General features: G+C 30.1%; 2 protein-coding genes across 2 annotated transcripts; one reads left to right on the top strand and one right to left on the bottom strand.

Annotated features, from left to right (window-relative positions):
* Nucleotides 1–11,819: 11,819 nt before the first annotated feature.
* Nucleotides 11,820–15,378, top strand: LOC130903761 (beta-1,3-galactosyltransferase 6). The gene is made up of 2 exons (XM_057816031.1): nt 11,820–12,858; nt 13,218–15,378. Exons 1-2 carry the CDS (start codon nt 12,053–12,055, stop codon nt 13,519–13,521), a joined length of 1,110 nt encoding a protein of 369 aa, XP_057672014.1. The 5' UTR covers nt 11,820–12,052; the 3' UTR covers nt 13,522–15,378.
* Nucleotides 14,405–16,138, bottom strand: LOC130903758 (uncharacterized). Its single transcript, XM_057816017.1, has 2 exons — nt 15,840–16,138; nt 14,405–15,531 (listed from the first exon to the last, which is right to left on the bottom strand). Exons 1-2 carry the CDS (start codon nt 15,996–15,998, stop codon nt 14,539–14,541), a joined length of 1,152 nt encoding a protein of 383 aa, XP_057672000.1. The 5' UTR covers nt 15,999–16,138; the 3' UTR covers nt 14,405–14,538.
* Nucleotides 16,139–16,443: the final 305 nt, after the last annotated feature.

The following is a 16,443-nucleotide window of genomic DNA, read 5'->3' as shown; positions in this document are numbered from 1 at the left end:
AATAGTTTACTTCCAATGAAATTCAAAATTCCAAGTATTAAAATATATTTTCAAAAGAAAAAATATGTACTTCCAATAAAATCTTAGAATTAGAGAACTAGTCACTTCAAATAAATGTATAAAATATAACTATATAATACTTCATATAGGTAAGTTAAATCGAATTATCGAATTCCATTTTTTTGTATACTGTTTATTGAGTAAAATAACCATAAGACAAACAAATCAATTTGATAAAAAAATAATATCAATCACCCGTAAGACATTAAACACGAAAGTACGATATCGGACGAGTACGATGGGTGAAGCAGTACCTCCCAGCAATTCATTACTTTTTGGTTCACTAGATTGAGTTGTTCACTGTTTGTCCAGGTTCCAGCCATTCAAAATGAACAATTCCATATGCTTTAACAAAGACACAGAAGCGCTATTTTTGAATGTGTACCTGGCTTCATTTGGACAGAGCCTCGTTTTTCTTGTGTTTTGTATCATTATATAAGCCCTGCCTCGAGTGATCAAGCGATCAAAAAACGATTCTATAGGTCTTGTTGAAGTAATACGTTGCACGTGATGGGTCGGTTGGCTTTGGGGGTCCCAAATACCTGCTCTGTTTTTTCTTTCCAATCTACCGCAATTTTTCTTCGTCGACCAACATTTGTTCCACTTCTGCCTTTAGCATATCGTTATCTAATAATGTTGGTCTTCCTGATCGATAAGAGTCAGAATGATCGAAATTAGCACATATAAACTTGACATTTACGAACGTCTAATGCACTTAGACAAACAACGCAAACTAAAAAAATGCTGGATATGCTCTTAGGTATCTGGCAGGTTATTTCACTCTAAATTGTAGAAAAGGTCTAATCTCTATTTATTTATGAGTAACAATAACGTTAAAATGTCTTTAACACGACTTCGAAGTACACAATGAATAAGTGTTAATCAAATAGCAGCATGCACAGAAACGACAATAGTTTCCGGTCCCCCTAAATATATCAATTTTAATTATATTTTATGAATTTTGTTGTACCAATCTGTAAATAATTGCATTTGTTTTTGTTCATTACAATTTAAATTCTGACAATTAAGACTCTAAATGCTTTATATGGTTAAAGCAGATTGTATTTTTATATTATTATGTTCTAAGTGACCAAAAACATAAAGTACAACTAGTTAAAATAAGTGCTTAGAATGTTCGTGTATTCTCCCACAATTTGAAGAATACATTAGTCTTCTAAACAGTGGATGAGATCATTTGAGTGATTATAGGCTCAGATTTATCTCTAAGGTATAATTTTTTCTTAAAATCAATTATTAATCTGAGTTTCTGCATCTCTACTTATCCGACTATTCATAAAAATATTATGCCAGCTTTCTTCACACTTCTATTGAAAATTTCTAGGCTAAATAAATTCATTTCATATGCATAGGAGGCCGAGGATCTTATGTAGCTGGGTTTACCAGGTAAATTAAAATAGGTAAACAATTCATAATTGAAATTAAAAATAAAGCTTGTTTTCATTTTCAATTTAACTTAACTCTGGATTTGGTGAATCGTAAAAGTTACCGTTTAGATGAGAAAAAAATCTAACGGACTATCCAAAGGTAACAAAAAATGTTAAAATATCCTATAAATATACCGTTTCCTTCGATAGTTATAACTGTAAATCTAATAACTGTAAAACTCTTTTTAAAACTTTGCAACCCTTCATTTTTTTGTAAAACGCGTATACCTACCAAAAACATGATTGAAGTCATTGTCGGATTTAACATAAAAATATACAGAATGTTAAAAGAAGGTGATTTCAATTTCGCAGACTACGTGCAATAGGTCATTTCAAATTGTTCGTTCATTTTGAAAGACTCGCAGGCTAAATTTATTGTATGTGCTACGACTGGATTTCTAATTTCGACAATGGCATTTTAACAATCAGCTACAAGCAAAAAAATGTTAATAAATGGGAAAAACTCTTCACATGTGATCGTGTTATGACTATACACGCCCTAGGATAACAACAAATAAAATCCAATTCACAAAATAAATTTTCATTAAGGCCAAAAATAAATGTAAGAAGGAGTAAAAATATTATACATAAGAGGTGTGATTAGTAAATATGGTGAATTATTTAATTACAAAGTGAAGAGGTAATATAAAATTTGAATTAATCTCCTTCAAATTAATGCATTTTGCTAACAACAAATTTATTCCAATCTTAAATACATGACTGGAAGCATTTTTGGAATGACTCTCATATGCTGGGTTGAGAATGGTACCAAAACGTTTCCCTTTTAGCGTATTTTTCATTTTCTGAAAGAACCTAAATCTGGTGAGCAAAGTAGATGTGGATAAACAAAATTACTTTTAGCGACGAAAAAGTTGTCATTATTAGCAAACTATTGACCAATTTCCCGCGTTCTTTCTTCATAAAAGTTCTAGTATCTCAATTGCCTATTTGAACGAACAAGCTTGTCCACTTTTTGCACATTTATTTATAAGGTCGAAGGCCGAGGTTTCTCGTCTTCATACTCCGAACCAGATTTAGATCACGTCATGTTCAATTTTCGGTTGAAATTTCAAATTTTGAACATTATCTACAAGAACTTTTGATTCTTATTACTTTTTGGTGAGTTTATCCTTAGATGATATTAATTTAGTTGTATAATAGATTCTAGATGTTTAATAATTGTTATTAAGCAGTTTGTTTATGCTGAAATGTCGAAAACTATAAAATTCGTAAGCCTCAGTAACCTATCAGTAACAATTATCATGAAAATTGATAGAAGTTCAAAAAATCATAGACAAATTTATAAATCAGATTTACCCATTGGTTTACTAGGGTAGAAAGGATCACATCATATAACCACGACCCGATTTACTTGATTAGTTTCCAAGCAACAATAAACGTAATCCAGGTCAGTTTCCGAACATTCAGATCCTGATTAGGTTAATCCGATCATTGTTTCTTGAACGTCCTTAAGTGTTGTTTAGGATCCTTTATTCAAGACAAATACTACAAAAACTATTTGACTAAAGTGGTTTTTAGTTTTAGTAAAATGAAAAGCAGGAAAAAGGTAAAGCTTGTCACTGCTTGTCTCAACACTTGTTTCTGAGTAATTAGCAGTGGCTGCTAAAAACATTAATTCTATTTCATTTTTTATAATTACAAGCCCTATATGAAAATTTTGAACAATTTAAAATACCTGGGATGTATCAAAAATAGGTCATAACAAAGAGAAAGATAACAAAAGAAATGAAAATATTTTTAAAAAAGTAGTCACTCCTATACTTGCTTTCGTGGCAGAAACATGAACCACAATACAAAGCCTAAGAAATAAGTTAGATATTATGGAGTTGAGATATTTAAAGAAGATAGAAGGTAAAACAAGATTGATGGACTGGATTAGAAATAAATACATACCGAAAAATCTGAGAACCATCTATAGATTCTCAAGCACAGCTAACATGGTTTGGTTCTGGCAGAAAGAAAAATTGTTTGCAAGAACAGCAAAAAAGAAAAGAAAACATTGCATGGAATCGTATAAGACTGTGAAACCTACACCCACAAGGGTAGAAAAGCTTAGGGTTCAGCGAAGTATATGAAAATTCCATTGAAATACGATATTTCGTTTGTAAGTATAAATGAAGATTTATAAACTTGATGTTCCATTCGCTGTCCACCGTCGCACTTGCCTACAATTATTCGCCATCCGTACGTACATAGAATACTCCACTTTTTTATTTATTTTTGAATATGTACGTGTTTTGTCTTCAAAAATAAAAAGGGGAAACCTAATATTTTATTGGTGGGGGATTAACAAACTCTTAACCCTGTAAACCCCCAAAAAGAAATCACAATAATTAACTTATGATATGTATCATTTGAGTAGTGGAAACAAAATTGTGGCAACGCTATATATGTAAGCTTCCACGCATTCCAATTATTTTGATTTTAACAAGAACAGTAAACGCAATCAGCAACGCCGAGCGGAACGTCAAATTTCTGTGAAAGAAAAAGAGCGTTTCAGTTTAAATTAATTGTTAAGTTTAAAAGAAAATAATAAATTTTGCTTTGGATATTTCTTATTTTTTACGTATCGAACCATTTTATATATAGTCTTTGTTTCTGTTATTTTATAGTGTTTTAGAATTCAATTTAGTGATATATTTAGATAATATATTATGTCCTTCATGATTTATTCTAATATATTCATTAAAATAATTTGATAGCTATTTTGTTGAAAATAACATTCTTTCAAGGCAACGTTACACCTACCTAATTTGTTAAAAAAATTTTATCTACTACCAAAATAACAAAAATGTATTCAATTTTGCGTATCTAACAAAAATACCATCCCAATGTGCAATCGCGGAATTTGCGTGTCAGATGCCGCGTTGGCGTTAAGCATAGTGGCATTACGTGTTTGGTTGGTCACAATGAAGAATAACAGGTCAGTTGTTTGTTTATGTTTGTACGGATCCAGAAGACATTACAAGTGCTTTCTATGCTTTAAAAAACAAAGAGACTTGCAGACTGCAATAATAACAATTTGGCTCGATAAATGTTTGAGTTTAAATAAAATTGGCACTTCTTCCCATTACTTCTCTAGGTGATCAATTCAAATGACATAAATGTTGACCAAATTGTTTTTCACTATATTGAACCAGAATATACATACATCTACTGACAGATTTCTTCATCAGGTAGATCTGTCGATGCAACAGCAATGGATATGTATTAGATGCAGAAATTGTGAATGTGATTGATAGCATGAACAAATAAAGGTGTAGTCGATACAAAAAATAAGCAATTTCAGTATTTTTTAACTTCGAAGTCGTGTCCCTTCTTCAATTATTTTTGCTGTAATAAATATTATCATTCATTTGTTCATTACAATGTTTCTATAGGAAATTAAAAATAAACTTATAATGATGTTTCATTTTGTATTTCATATAAAATTCTATTTACCAAAGATTGTGGTGAACTTGATAAAAATGCAGTAATACTACATTGTTCTTGAGCAACTTAAGTCATTTTGTTGCTTACGAAAAGATTATATTGATTATAATATGTGTATTTGTTTATTCTTAATGTGGTATTAATCATTTTTTCGAAATAATTATGATTTTCTCTAGATGCAGTTTTCGCTTTTTCAAAAGTTGTTCATGTAGTTTCAAATTCTGATAGCTAGATAGCTCTTTTAGTCAAACTAATAATCACTCATATTTTTTTGAGTAGACAAATTGAAGTATTTCTGAAATAAATTGATTTTATATGATAAAAATTGTGTATTTGGCTTAAATTTCATTTTCATGTAATCTATATTTCAAAGTTGTAAGTATCAAATACAATTTAGATAAAGACCGGAGCAATGTCGTAACGTTAAAAAACATTGTATTAATATGTTATTTAATGAAATATATGAATATATACATATAACATAATTTATTCATTAAAATAAATTTGAAGTAGGAAAATGAATATATTATATACGAGTAATTTGTATTTTGTAATGGAACATTTGACTCTAATACTTAAAATCAAGATATTGATGCACTAATTATAATAAACAAAATAATTTGGTATATTGCTTACGTTAGAAAGATAGTAATTTATAATACTAAAATGTATTGTGAAACATCGGTCATTCCACCTACATTTGAAATATAACTTTCGTAGCTTTTTTATGTACGAAAATAATCTTTTTCAAAAAAAAAAATTCTATTCAAACCATAAAATGACCATCGATAGCAGTCTTTTTTAGAAAAGAGATCTATGAAGAAACCAATAATTTTTAAAGTACAAAAAGGTCGCTCGTGACTATACCAGCCAATAAATAAAATATCAGTGACAATCCGTGATTCGAGGCCCTTTTGTAATGGGCATGTGTGCTGAGTAGCCAGGTGCCCCTTATTTGCCGCGTGGACACTGGTCTTTCTTTATTTTGGCACCGTTTTTTTTTATTCGTCGTTTTTGCCTGAATTGACCCCATTCTGTATTTGCAGTACTGATTGATTATTTTCTTCACTGCGGCTTATCTGAATCGTCTTAACCATTGTAATCTATCGAAGAAATAAATAATATTTAACGAAAACTTTTAAATCCAAACCGTTCACGGACTACTTGATAATTTTAATAAAATAAGACCAATTCGCGTATTTAAGAATTTTTTATTTGCGTTACGGTGTTAAAATTAAATAGTATACAAAAACTAAAACACACACGTATTTTGAGATGATTAGAAATTTTTATATTAGAATGCTTTGTCAATGTTATGAGATTAATATGTAATATAAAATTCAGGAAATGAGTGTCCTCATAAAATCATGAAGAGTCCTTTCTCTAAAAAAAATTTTTTTAGCAAAATTTATTTGAAGATGGACACTTAAATTTTGTAAATTCCGTTCATTCACCAAAGTCTAACCAATGGTAGTTTTCAACAGTTGTGTTATATAATAAAAAGGTGGAATTACCTTTTTTAGGGCACCAATGGAGCAGATTCGCTTCCTGGACTGAAATCGGTGAGCCATTCTTGAAGTAGCAAAAAATATGGCTATCACATCTCTGAGAAGTCTGTTTGTAAGACAGTGCTTACTGAGATGTACGGAAACACCCGACATGGAACAAGCTAAGGGACATATAGTTATGCTTTCTTCTTGTCTTACCAATCAACTACTCCGTTAAGACAAGCAGGAAATACGACTGATGAAACTCACACGTGCGGGGCTCAAGCACATGGACAAACCTTATAGTTTGATTAGTGACGTTGAAAGGCCCAAGTCAAGGTGTCTGATAAGCTGGGACACGACGAGCCAATTCGAAGGCCTATGTGCGCAACTTGACAGCACACTAGCTTAACTACGATCGACTACCTTATATATTTCCAGATAATTGAAATATTACTTAAATTGCCTATTTATCTGAAACCAAAATGTGATCCTTATTTTTTTTCCTGGAGCCAATAGATTCGGTGAAACAACCACGTGATAGCGTGTTTCATTTACAATGTAATTATTTTTTTCTCCAAATCTGTTGGTTCTAAGAAAACTTTCAGATTGAAAAAAATTTTTTACAAAAAATGCGCTATTAGTATATAGCCTTTTTTCTGTCTGTAGTAGCGTATCTCCTCATAGGAAGCATGTAGCGAGCTCGGGTGTTTCGCATTTAATTCCTGTATAACTGTAAAACTGAAGAAATTTTGGGAATTATTAGTAAAAAATTAACCAAAATGAGATAACAAAAAGAAATCCTATAATAAATACGTTAACTCTATCGACAAAAACTCTTTCTGATAAACTGAGACTTATTTACCCTACTACGCAAGATCTTACAAGTCTGAAGTAGTCTTAAAATTTATGTAAGATGGATAACATAAATACCGCTTAACTCATATGCAGAACCTATATTGATAGTCTCTCAATAAATGACATAATCGTCATCAATAAACAATGCCCGATCTTTGTTCTCCGCGTAACCTCTTTGTGTGGATCTTTATAAACTTATCCCGCCTCATCTAAGTGAATGGTAATTAGAGAGAGACAAGGAATTTAACAGATTTATTAGCTCAACGAGTTAACTTATATGCCAAAACTCTTGTAGTTTCACTTTAAAAAAGTTTTGTAGATTGAATTGTAAATTTCAAATCTCCACCGAAAACCGAACACCACGTTCTGAAATTGGTCAAAAGCCCGTTTTGGTTTAGGATTCGCAATCAACTGATAGGTACTCTACATGATCCCGGACCATAATTTCCGAAGAACCCTATAATATCGATTGGTGTAATACTAAATCTAACCAGCATCTAAACCGAAAGAAATGTAATCTAATTGACTACAAAATAAAAATGAACTGTCTAAATCAATAGCAACTAGTCAGAAAAATGAACGAACTTACTTACAAACAAACCTTGGAATGATGACGAAGTAATATAAAATAAGAGTAGTTAAAAACAGTATTTATTCTATTAAATATCTATTTTAGTTTAATCTCGTGAAAAATATTTTGAATGACATCAATTACAGCTGAACAATTGCTTTATTTTTTTTTTAACATACACTTTTGAGAAAGATTACCATGTCCAATAAATCCGCATTTATGATTAGCATCCCCATTTCTTTCAATGAATGTTTTAATAGTACTTAAAGGTCGTTTAGCAATTGAAAATAATCAATCAAAAATGTTGAACAAATATCTATTTCGGCCCATTATTAAAAAACTATTCTTTACACCTCTCAATCTCCACAATTTTGTGTCAAATAATCTTTGAAAATTTTTTACGCAAGTCATACATTGAGGACCCACAAGATACGTTTCTCTAGAAAACTCATCAATCGCAAGTGCAGATGAATTTCGTGATTTTAATGCAACGTTTTGCTCATTCAATACATGAATAGAAGAACTAACGACATTGTGAAAAGATACGGCAAAAATCTACCTCAAGATTGTTTTTTAAGAGACAGCCAGTGATTGATTACTTTTTTGTACTTTTCCAGTTTTTATATACCTTTTACTTCAAATAGCGGGTGTTTATTTCAGTAGCGCCTCGTCGATGTGCAAGTCATTATAACAACAAAACTTTTTTGTCATCTATTTATATACAAGAAAACACATAAATTCCAAATTGTTTGTATAAAACGGTTCCTTATACAAAAGACAGTTCTCATTTTTTAATTTTTAATTTCAACTCTTCTTTCGTTGTAAAGAAATTGTTTCGTAAAATTTGAATTTATTTCTATCTTTAAATAATAGATGCTGATGTTGACGAAGATGAAAAAGTATATTGTCAACATATAGGTGCAGAAATTTAAACGTACGTTGATCATAGGAACCTTTATTTTATAATAATTAGCTGGAGAGTCAGCTATTGAGTAAAGTTAAAATTCATTGTCATAGATATTAACGTACAATGCGATTCAGTAAAAATTATCAAAAATGGTTGTAATCTAAGAAAAAACAGTTGAAAAATAAATGAACATAGTATTACCATAAGGTGTGGATGTTTTAAACTGTATCCCATTGCTCTCGAACTTATATATACATCAAACTTTCACACAAACATCACACCTTATAGTATAACATTACAACAATTTTTTTAATAATGTCAACTTTGTCACATTATGCATTAATGAATTTTAATTTTACTCAATAATGGACTTAACTAATTCACGGCCATTGAGCTATTAAAGTTATTAGATTCACACTCAATTCAATTAATAATATTTAACAGTGAATAAAAAATAATTTTTTTCATAGTTTTCATTTTTAAATATCACTTTGAAAGTAACGCCATCTTTTGGTATAATTTTGAATCTCATTTGATTCTTGTAGTGCCTTTTTTGAGGTTAAAAAGGCATAAGCAAATTAAATTGAAAAAAACAATTGAGTCATTTTAAAATAATGACTTAAAAATAGATCATACATCATAAATGAATAATAAATTCCAACAGTATACAACATTAAAAAAAAAGAAAAACAAAACCATAATTATAGCTTGAATGAGTTAACTGCGAGAAACTAACTCAAGTTCGAAAACGTCCAAATTATTTTCACGTTGTTCTTTTGTTATGGGTAGAATTGTGGCATATCCAAATAAAGGTTTATTCTATGGCGAAATTACCTGACGTATTAACTTAACTTTACTGCAATAATGGTCATGCGATACAGGTAGAAGCAGATAAAAGAGCACGAAGATAGAGGCAAAATATTAAATTCAAACTATCTCTAAGAGACTGTTTTGTTACTACAGATCAAATTGGTAGTTTAGAGAGGAAGGTAGACCTGTTACTATATCTACATTATATTGCCGCATCCGAGCGTTTGATCTCTTTTGATACCGTCTACGGTTAGTACTTCCTTTGAATACGGATCACTGTCATTTACGCTGGAGCAAAAGCCGGCAGCAGTAGGAGCTGGTGTAACGCGATTCTGTTCAGGTTCGCATGATGGCTATAGAAGAGTATGACGTCGTCATGAGGAGCTACGTAATATTAGGTTTGCTATTGACAAGTATGTGGACTGGACTGTTGAAGTAACGGTTTGGGGGGTTATCAATTATAATAGCATATCACAAATTGTGTTTATTCGAGGAAGTATGTAAGTATGAGATATGAGCGTTATGTTGATAAAGTGGTACAAACCATAAGTCATTTTTAAGCAATACAACACACGTCGAACTATTGAGTTTCTCTAAAAGGCTGTTTTGATGTGACCAGCCCAGTAACCAGATTTGAATCCCATTAAAAATAATAGGGAAGAAGCACTGTCTAATTTACATCACCCTACACAGACTCTAGAACACTTACTCTACGAAGTTAAATGTACATGAAACAAGGTGCCATAAGCAGACATCCACCACTTCCTTTTGTCTATACCTAGACCATTGACTTACGGGTTGGAAATGTTGGTAGTGGTCTCGGTTTCACCCTAGAGTACCAAACCTCTTTGCGAGTGTAGTGATTACCAGACCGTCGTAAATGTAACGATAACTAATATTGAAACAATTTCTTCAGTTTGAAATAGTTTAATGAGTTGAAGTTATTGTGTTTTATTAGCTTAGACATATTGATATATTTATTGCAAAAAATCAGTCTGTCGCACAATGCATACAACAATTAACGCGATGTTCACCGCATATGGCTCTTTACTCATTTTTAGCATAAAATTTCTGCGCGAAATTGGTTTATTGTTTACCTTATGACTGTTGAAGTTATAAAATACGAGAGAGTTGATTGCAGCAAAATTTAACATATTGTAAAAAATTGTCAATGGCCAGCATCTATTCATCCTATTACAATTCATATTTGAACATAATTGGTCAAATGAGTCAACACCACTTTTGTCAGCGTTATAGGAATGTATAATCTCTGGTTTATTTGTTGTTGGATTTAATACTGCACCTTCATGCATAGTCGACAGTAGCAGTAGCAATTTATTCCTCTTCGGCATAAATGAGACAAACATTTTACTTTTTTCAAAAAAAAACATAGATGTACCAGATACGATTTTTTGCATTCAACATTTCCCGAAGTATCTGCCTTTTGTTTTTCCTTATAGTACCTAATATAGTTAAATTATAAGGCTCGTCCATCAGCTCTTCCGCTAATTCAACAGACGTCAACCAGTTGTCGATGGTTATATGTCTTTTGGTACCGTGAACAGATGTAATTACAACGTAAAACATTTAGAAGCATGTTTTACATAGTAATTAGCTAAAGGCAGACCCCTCCGTGATAGTTTTCTTTCCTAAATATGGCGCGATATTTATCATATATTTTGTTGAGGAATCACAAGTCACAAGTCATTACAAGCTTCAATCTATACTTGATGATCTGCAGCTACACTCTGTTCAATATGATTAAATAGTAGTTCTTGTATCAAATATTAATCCACAGCAAGAATTGTAGTATTTTATAACTAGAATTAACTTTTTTATTAAGTTTTGGAACTCCTCTTTATTTTTATTTTCTTATTATTGAAGATATATTAATATGATACACTTCTAAGTATCAAAGCTATTTTGATGTTTGGTTGATGCTTTCTTTTTCATTTTTTGTCAATTTCCATTGGTTGTGTATTACCACCAATATTTTTAGTTAAAAAAAATTCTTGGTATTTTCTTTTTCAAGTATTCTTAATAACATTTGTTCCTACCCTTACTACAGGTTATTATTTTTGGATAGTGTTTTTCATTTTCAACTATCACCATTCGAGTATATAATCTTTGACTATCACAAGCATGAATATTTGGGGTTAAGTAACATTTTAAATGATAAATCTTCTTTTTAGGTGAATTCATTACCATATAGCATAAAAACCTGCAGCTACAAGTTTGTATTTTTTAAATATAGTAATGAGTTCGAAGTGCTGTGTGATATACTTCCATATACTGAATTTATCATTTTCCTCCAGCCATGCAGTCTTGTGACTAATGACCCTATAACTAACACATCGTATATAATTCATCTATTGATGTACATTAAACCAGAAGAAGAATGTATTCGAATCGAAGTATATCCAAAAATAAATAAAATTGTGTATAATACTAAAGGAATGTAATGTACGGATTTTTAAAAAAACGACACCAAATTGTAGCTTTTGTAGTATTAGCTTTCATTTTGGGCTGTATGTTTACGATAGCAATTATGCCAATAGATCGTTCGTGCAAAATAGAACAGACGGATAAAGAATTTAACATAATGAAAAATTCAAAATTCAAAAGCCCTGAAGTTATAATACTTATATTGTCAGCTCCAAATAATTATAATAAAAGAAAGACTGTAAGAGAAACTTGGCTCAAACTTGAAGATAATTCAGAAAATATCAATAAACGATTCAACTATAAACATTACTTTGTTATAGGAACACTTTTTTTGCCCACTAGAGAAAGTAAGAAAATTGAAGAAGAGCAACTCTTACACAAAGATATTTTATTGTTACCAATTCAGGATTCATATAAAAATCTAATTGAAAAGATTAAATATAGCTTTCATTGGTTAGACACACAATTTAATTACGGATTAAATTTTAAATATGTTTTGAAATGTGATGATGACAGTTTCGTAAATTTGAACAAATTAATGTTAGAACTTACACATATAGAAAACAATTATCTAAAAATTTCATCAACCATGAACGATTTAAAAACTAACATTATTTCCACAAATTATCAAATGGGTAATAAGAAACCCATTGACCTATATTGGGGATATTTTAATGGAAATGCTAGAATAAAAACCAAAGGAAAATGGAAAGAAACAAATTGGATAGCATGTGATAGATATGTGCCATATGCATTAGGTGGAGGATATATGCTTTCCAAAGGGCTTATTTCATATATTTCAAAAAACATGGAAGATTTAAAGTAAGAATACTTATTTTGAATATAAAATTATATTTATTTGCATTATACAAAGGGTTTTGGATTGCCCATTTAACTGACATGTAAAGAAAACTATTGACTGATTTAATTTCTTTTAATTCATTTTTTTCATTATAGTAATAACTATGGCCAACATTTAATATATAACTTAACATTTGACAGCATTTGGGATATGAATTTAGTTATAAAGAGATATAAATAACATTTTACAATATGAATTTAGTTATAAAGAGATATAAATAACATTCTACATTAAGTACGATGGATTTATAATGTTTCGTATGTTTTAAAAAATTGTATATTCAGTTGAAAAGTCTCAATTAACTATTTTGATATTACAGGTCATTTAACTCTGAAGATATAAGTGTTGGATTCTGGTTATCTCCAGTTGCTAATATTCTCAGAATACATGATATTAGATTTGATACAGAGTGGACTTCACGAGGATGCAAGAATCACCACCTTATTACTCACAATATTTCTCCTAATGAAATGAAAATATTATACAATAACTTGTTACAAACCAATCAGATGTGTATTCATGAAAGTACAAAAAGACATGATTACATTTACGATTGGAATGTACCACCTAGTCTATGTTGTAAAACCAGTCAAGAAAAAGTAATAAAACTTGAGAAAATTTGAGGCAGAGTTTACTAATACTGTGTTATTCAACGTTATGTAAAATTCGATTTTTTGATAATTGAACAGATTATATCTGTACTTGCTTAAAAATAATCAGACTTGAATTAGTTTAATCATAAAATGAATTTATCTCTGATGATGATGACAAAATTCAAACCAAGCATGAAAATACACAACTAAGTGATGTTTCAATTGACTAAAGAAAATTCTAGAGACCAATACCCATTTAGTAAGCATGAAAGTATGATCATCAAATTGTATAAAACCCTTTTAAAGGACTAACATGCTCAAACTAATACTTACGATTTAAATATATGTGAAAAAGCTCATCATATGGTTCTAGAATGCTTCGACATTGCAAACATACACAAAAAGAGTATTTGACAAGAATGTTTAAGAACAAAGATAATGGGAGCATAATAAACCTTAATGTTGTACATCTTCTTCAAAATAATACCATGCTGGATCCCCATTTCAGTCTGATTATTCTTATAACTGACAATTACATAAGACTGTTTCTATATAAAAAAAAATGAAATATAATTTACCTTATTCATCAACAATATACAAATTATCAAAGAACAAATACGATTTATTTTTTTATTTTAAAAATTAGTTTCTAACAGTGCAGCTTCATTCACTAGTCACTTGGGGAGGGTTACCATGGTCACAAATATCTGGTTATCAATTTCGATATTTGAAGATATGAATTATTAAATAATGATAAACTTTTGTTGTTTATTTCAGAATGTAATTTTCACCATGATTATGTTATATTTTTATTTTTTTTATAATTCTATTGATTTTTATATTTGCATAGAAGACTAGTAGATCTATCACGCCTAGAGCTTACATAGACACTAAGTTCTAATAATTGACTAAATGACTTTTTATAAAAAATTTTATTTAAATTAATTGATGTATAATACAAAACTAACACTAGTATTTTGTCAAAAAGTGAACAATAACTAATGGCTCTTCTGAAAACATACACCAGTAAAGAAAAAACAACTATATTCATAGATACAATGTAGTATCTTTATTGTCCCAATCACTTTTTCTAGCCTTGGCCTTATTTTTGTCCATATGCCTTGGAGGTGTATTCTCACATTGTACTTGATCTTTAGCATTACCTTTTCTTGATTTAAACACTGGAATTTTACTAACAACATAATCAGATCTGGGTTTGTCACTAACTTTCAACTTTTGTGTAGATTTAGCTATAAATTCATTACCATTTCTATTTTTTAAAGGTGACCTTTCCATATTTTCTCTCAATTGTACAATTCTAGGACATACAACAAAATCATCTTCATATATAAGATTTGTCAATTTTTTATCCAACTCCTTGACATCTGCAGTTATATTAATCAATGGTTTTGAAGGTTGTGACTTTATTTCTTCATGACATACACTTGAACTTGTAAATATACCAGCTGGAGCTTCACGTACTTCTACTTTTACTGGTACATCTTGTTCTGCTTCAGTTTCAGAGACTATTTGCATACTTTCAAAATTTGTGTTAATGTTTTCCATTATTTGTGGCATTTCATCAAGCACATCTTTTGAAGAATCAACAGAAGTAGATATATCAATCTTATCTTCCTTAGCTATGTATTCATCATCTAAATGTTTATATTGATCATTCTCTTCAATTCTATATTTTTCTTGCAATATTGAATCTAAATCAGTTTCTGTATAATCTATATTAGTTTCTAATAGACCTACTAAAGAACGTCTTTTGTGTGAATCTAGACGGACTCTTATGGGACTACTTTCAAGAAGTTTTGGAGGAATACTGGAAGATTGTGTATCTATTAATTCTGCTAAATTAGCTTTGTCCAAATTTTTATTGTGTAGTTTTCTACGGAAATCAGAAATTTTAGAACCTATTATAATGGGTGTTCTTTCAAAATCTGTTGTGGGAGACCTCGGATCTACTTCTAAGAGAATATTTTTATTTCTTATAGGGATTCTTGGTTCAAGAGTTTCAGTGGATGAAGTTAGTAACTACAACAAAAAAGAAAAGGTTGATGCTTTTTTCAAATCTGTAATTCTAAGAATGGAAAAGAAAAAACAAAAATACAATGAAGTACAATGAATCAACAAATGCAAGTAAAAATATCTGAAAAATTTTCTTAAACCAAACTGCAATTTTCAATATATCTTTCATTATAGTGAGAAGTAAACTTATACTTTACGTTTTTGTTGCATATTTGCTTTCATTGTGGCTACATTACTGTAGAAATAATTTGACAAGATATTGAAAAGGTGAATGATTTATAAGTATATTAATGTATAATTGAGAGTTGATTTACCTCTAAAGGTGTCCTAACTATATTCAAACTTGGAGAACGAGGATCTAATTCTTGAACATGGGTAATTTTGTTTGACAATTTTGGAGTAGATGGTGCATTTTCTTCAAGTAATTCATCAGCAGGAATGTCTGCATCAAATTTGCTATTAAGTATACCCATTGTAATGAATTTTATCAAACAATACTTATAACAACAGGTCCATTTAAAAGTACATTTAAGTGAATTTACCAGATCAAAACCGTTAAACGACTTTGACTTTTAAAACAGAATATCAACAATCTTCTTAGCACGGAACTATAAAACTTAAAACCAACCATGTGAGACCTCTATGTTCTATGATATAACTGTGATAGTACGAACATAGATGATTATGATTTGTAATTGGGTAATGATCCGTTAATTCAGCATCCAAAGTAATTGAAAATGCAGAAATTTGATGATGGCAGCGAAATTATTATTTCTTAATGAAAATTATTGAGCATTTATTAGTAAAACAAACTGTTTTATTTGAAAGTTAATTCGTAGTACGGGGCAGTATATGAAAGATTATATTACAATTCAATAGAATTTTAGTAGTGCGCATATAACCTATCAATATATTTAT

Source organism: Diorhabda carinulata, chromosome 1 (assembly GCF_026250575.1).
Source record: "Diorhabda carinulata isolate Delta chromosome 1, icDioCari1.1, whole genome shotgun sequence".
Lineage (NCBI taxonomy): Eukaryota > Metazoa > Arthropoda > Insecta > Coleoptera > Chrysomelidae > Diorhabda > Diorhabda carinulata.
This window is presented reverse-complemented; position numbering and strand designations above follow the sequence as displayed.